A 5,598-nucleotide genomic window follows, 5' to 3' on the forward strand; every position below is an offset into this window, starting at 1 on the left:
AAACCACCAAGGAATGCAGAAGAATACCAAACGCTAGTCAAAAACAGCGATGGCGGTACATGCCTTAGACGCGAGACATAGAATAGATCTGGGGAATGTGGAAGTTCTTAAGACGGGGACTGCGATTCACACCACAGCGGCTGACAGCCAAGGCGGTTGAAATTACTAAGCATCACAGCGTGAATAGAATCGAGGGTGTGGAGCTAGCGAGCGTATAGAAAGCGGGGGGTGGGGGTGGAAATTCCAACCCGACCAAAGGTCAAAGCATCCCTCTTACACATCTATCTTAGCACTAGCTCACCCACACTGACTGACAGAAGGTTCAAACGAAGTTCAAGAGGGACCGTCAAATGAACCGAACCAGAAGAACTAGACCCTAGGCTGGACCCAAACACATGTGGGTTTCCCCACCGAACCAACACTTGCTCAAACATTCTTACACACTAAAATCTTTCGGCCGACACCCAACAGAGATTTAGCTTGACTTAGCTGATTGGTTCTCCTTCCGAATTAAATATCGACCAAACTCGGAACCTAGTCACTTGGCCTGACGAAGCTTTTGTTTCAAAAGCGGAACGTCGCCCAGCAACAAATCTACCGACTGTCACCAAACTTCTTCGAATACGATACTGCCCTTGAAAGCTCCTTGGACCCAGCATATGCAAAAAAGAAACTTTAAAAAATAGAGAGAATCGTTAGTTTTTCAACATACAGAGATCATGGTAAGAAAGACAGTGGGTAACCGGGGCGTTGGGAACAGCCGACAATGGACGCTCGAATTCGACATCAGAGAGGATTATTGAACCCGACGGCTTGGAGCAAAAGGCTCCCACTGATGGTGTTTTTCTTCTCCACTTCGGTGACTACGTCTAACAATGCACAAATAACAGTTTCGTGAGCGAACAGACGGAGGAAATGTACTGGAAAATGAGACGAAACCCACACTGTCTAGAATTATGATGGCAATCGGGAATAGTGCAGAAGATAACAAGGAAATTGATAAAACAGTGTAACGGGTGAATGTTTGTGCAGCTATTTCTCCGAGAGATTTTTTTTAACGGAAGAGACTATTTTCACTTGGCCTGTTCAAATGATCTCTTTAGACAGCGATGTCTAAAACGACAACACGACATACTGTTCAAATGTCTCTTTAGACAGCGATGTCTAAAACGACAACACGACATACCCGAACAATGTGGATCCGCCTAGTTACAATGACACCGTCCGTCTCGGGAAATAAGTGACCACGATCGCGCAACGTAATGGTATAACAAACTTCCGATTGACGAAGCATGAGATGCCCCATTGCGAAAGTCAGAAGGAAGCGAATTTCGAATAAACAGGCGACAATTTTGCGAGACGCGATTAGTATTCACTATACTGGAATGTAGGATTAATATCGTTCGGTCCTTTCAGTGAAGCAGGCTTTGACTTCGACTGCTTTCTTCACTTGCTTAGTGGTGGAACTGAGCGCAAAACTTTTCAATCTCTTGTTGTTTTCCCCACAAATTAGGCCGACATATACCAACAACGCATTAACGGAGGAAGAACTCCTCTTAGATCATGAAGTCGGCAACACCGCCCTTTAGGACGCTATCAAAGCAGTGGACGAGCTGGTTCAGACAACCGAACGGACATTGAAGTACAAAATAATCCAACCCCATGTATACCGCCAGCAGTTGACGCTTGTTGAACTAATGCTGTTTTATCCAATGTTTCCAAATTGGGCGGCATTTTACATGCTTCTGTCTGAGAACATCCAAAGCGAATGGATTTTGGAGCTCTAACTGCTCAACGTTGGCGGGAGGTACTCAATAATGACGACGAGAACGATGCCTCGTGGCACTTGGCATTAGCCACTAACGCGTTATGCCATCCATCGCTTCCGAGAGACGGCTTGACTTCGGCAGGTGGTTCTGACCGGGTTTTTTCTTTGTTTGGTGCTGATCTTTCAGAACTTATCTGGGTAGGCTTCTTGATCTTCCTTGATCTGAAACACTGAGTTCGGTGTAGGTTTAATGGTATCATCCATGCAAATTTTATGGGTCCCAGTTATCATACGCTCACGGAGATTTCGTTTATTTTACAGATCCAGAAGGTTTCTGAAGTTCACATGCTCGGCCGACCATGTCGACTTTCCGTATACCCGTCTGTGGAGGGTACCGTGCGGTCTTCGAGTCAACTGAACTCCACACTGAAGTCATTCTGCGCAGCCAATCGGAATAATGAATGGGTCAGGTTAAAAGAGCAAATTAGGTCTCGTGCAGCAATGGTTGAACCGAGGATAGTCAAATCACGTAGTAAATGGGGATCCCACCGCTGCGGTAGGTGTAGGCTAATGTTTATTGGGGAAGAAATGATTCCGGGAAAACCAACAAACGGTGTACGCATGCTTCTCGTATATCAATACTGAAACAGAGGATCACGCCCACGGACATTCCCCAAATAGCTATGTGGCTAAAAAGAGGCTTGCTATTTTCAGCGTTGTTCCCGGTCAGTTGGTCAATGTGCAGGACAAACCTGTTGCCCACTACTAAAGAACATTTAACGAGAATCCAATCGAAAATACTGCCACAAAGTCCCTATCAATGTTTAAAACGAGCTGTAAAATTAGAAATTCCACATCCAAATCATAAAGCATTACGGTCTACTCGCCAATGCCGAGGACGAAATGAACTCGGAATTTCCCTATTCATAAAACTCGAAACTGAAAAATGCATATCCTTGTGATTCAATAGCGTTTACAAACTTACCGGTAACAGGCCTTGCAGAAAAGGTCCCCATCACAGTCGACGCAGCAGACCTGGGCATTCTTGTTGCATATACAACACCATGGAAGTTCTCCTTCATCGCTCCCGTCTAAGTTCACCGTAGCACCACCATCGATATTTCTTTCCGCGTGCACCTTATTGATTCCAGAAAGCATACAATTAAGTGATTAGTGGACGAGAGTGAAGATGTGTCCAGCAAATTAAGTGAAATCCGCTCATGTCGCATTACCCGGGTCCACAGTCTTTGGACCACCGGACTCCTGTGCACTAATCTGACAACACAAATGCTGAGCGCCAAGCCGGGTGTGTTACAGTATACGAGTCTATGAATCTGACGAAAACCCGAAGAAGTGAAACGCGCCGGCGAACAAGTGAAAGAGCTCAGTAGCCACCGAATCGAACGGAATACTCTAATGCGATCCTATGTGTTGCTGCGCAATAACTATACGAGATTCGAACGCTGCTGGGGCGAGATGGCTCAAGTGGTTAGAGCGTGAATTTACTGGTCGGAAGGTCCGTGGTTCGATCCCAACCTCTGCCTCTCAACTTCCCCTGTCTAGGCTTGGGCAACCTGGCAGTATCCTAGCCCTCGTGCTTCCTTCAGGTGGCATGGTAGCTAGGCACCAGAAGGGTGTTACAGCTGAACGAACGAACGCTATTTGCATCAGTTCGCAAAACACGCTTGGTAACTTGACTGAACTAAACACTGAGGGTGTTACGCTGAACGAACGAACGCTATTTGCATCAGTTCGCAAAACACGCTTGGTAACTTGACTGAACTAAACACTGATTGAGAAGGAGGCCAACGTGAGCTGCTGCATTAATGACCACCGGAAAAATCTAGGACTAAAGCAAACCAGCGGTCTATGTCAACACATCCATGCCGGTCTTCGGCGGAAGGCCGTACGGAAGGGAAGATTTACAACACTTACTAGTAGGATTTGCGTGACGCCTTCGGTCATTGGTTCGGAAGTGAAGTCTTCAACCAAGTGTACGCCTACCAGAGTCAACTGCTTTCCTAGAACTAAGTCAGAATTAGGGCGAATGCGTAGCGCAGACCGACAATACCATTTTCCGCTATAAAACATCATCAAGCACAGAGCTTCCTATCAACCCCACCACCTGAGACTGATTTTCAGATTTATTACCTCGGATGATGACTCCGGAATACAACGACCAACTGGAACATTTACCAACAGACATCCAGCAAAAAGCTTTCATCTGACAGCAAACCGTGAGGAGCGCAGATATATATGTCCATTCCAAATACTTGAATTTCACCCTGAGAAGCGCACGTAGAACTCGCCTTTAGTAAGTTGATGGAACTGACACGGAAGGACCCTAGCTAAGCGAGTAGATCGGCTACAAAACAGATGTATAAAGTTGTGCACTAGGAAACAGTAACTTAGATATTACCAACTACGGGTGTATGGTCATCCATGTATTTCTACCTAGAAGAACATGGCATGCAGTGTAACGATTCCGAAACTTCGGAAATCGTTAGTTCAAACAAGATGGAAGTTGCAGAACCCTACCTAGATAATACCGGATACATACGTAAACTGTGTTCTCATCTATCCCTATCCGTTGTGACTAAATAATCACTTGCAGTCTACAGGAAATTCCCTTCATTTACCATCTGCTATTCTATTCGTAAAAGGGTTTTCTCGGGATGAATCATGTTGTACAACAGTAGAACAACAGACGTTCATCACGGGAAGGAAGTCTGTTTCACTCGCGTAAATAAGACTAGAGACCATCTAGCTAAATCTAAGACTATCCTATCTTTGCAGTGATAAGGAACGTTGAACTTCGATTGTTCACCCGTCGGATAACTATGGTCAAAGATGGAATTATATGATTGAGTACAACGGGTTCAGATAATGGGGTAAAAAGGAAGTTACCTGGTCAATGAGGTTTGACACTTTGTCAGATTTGACTGGATTGGATATATTTTGCTGAACATGATCCGATTCCCTCAACTTCCGCAACCGTTCTTGTAACTCCTCGTGCGAAGGAACCTCGTCTGGAGTTGTTAAGAGGAAAAATATGAATGCTCACCGGGTTTCGGCACATCCCTGAGTGCATCTAAACGCAGTTCTAGCTCACCAATATGCGGGACTAGAATTCCAAGGTTACTGCGTTCCGCTGTCTAACCTGCCGGGCTGTGCGATCGATTCCTTACTGCACATCCTCCACCTCCACATGCTCCCGGGACAGAAGAAGGAACACCAGATGAACTAATTCCAAGTGCTTCCATACGACTGAAAAATAAAGTTACCGTCGACAATGATGAGAATTACTCTAGAAGTATCTTTGGTGGTTCGAGTTTCGGTGCGACCGGTTGATCGGGACTAAGGATCTATTTAGATTACACAAAACGACCTGCTCACTTTGTGGCCTTGTCATAACAGCTGAAGCAGACTTCACATTGTTTGTTACCGTGCTCCGGCAGCACCACTTTATATTTCACGCATTTGGAACAGAAGATTCGATTACAACTTCTACAAGCAACCTATAGAAAGCTTCGAGTTTGCCGTCGGGTGGTAACGCATACTTCTTTAGCTGCAAAACCGAACTTTCTGCCACACTGAAAACACGGCATTCCGGCAGAAAGAAATTATTGTTCGGTTGTCGAAGAAGACAGTTGTCGGTGCTCGATAGTGACCACGCAGTATAGATTGACGTAAAGAGAGGGACAGTAGTGTAGATGGAAATGGGATGATAATGGAAGGATAGTGAAAAAAATAGAAACGAAAAAGGTAAAAAAAAAACGAAAGGAGAGGTGACCACTCGCATCTTCTGGGGCAAATTCAGTTCAGTTCAG

At 45.3% G+C, this 5,598-nt stretch overlaps 1 protein-coding gene across 1 annotated transcript; it reads right to left on the reverse strand.

Annotated features, from left to right (window-relative positions):
- Positions 1 to 796: 796 nt before the first annotated feature.
- On the reverse strand, positions 797 to 5,376 carry T265_05933 (hypothetical protein; the record flags this gene model as incomplete). Its single annotated transcript, XM_009171080.1, has 8 exons — positions 797 to 920; positions 2,754 to 2,905; positions 4,676 to 4,797; positions 4,833 to 4,892; positions 4,929 to 5,035; positions 5,075 to 5,125; positions 5,165 to 5,286; positions 5,329 to 5,376. The coding sequence occupies 8 exons, from the start codon at positions 5,374 to 5,376 to the stop codon at positions 797 to 799; spliced, it is 786 nt and encodes a 261-aa protein (XP_009169344.1).
- Positions 5,377 to 5,598: the final 222 nt, after the last annotated feature.

This window comes from Opisthorchis viverrini (assembly GCF_000715545.1).
Source record: "Opisthorchis viverrini unplaced genomic scaffold opera_v5_118, whole genome shotgun sequence".
NCBI lineage: Eukaryota > Metazoa > Platyhelminthes > Trematoda > Opisthorchiida > Opisthorchiidae > Opisthorchis > Opisthorchis viverrini.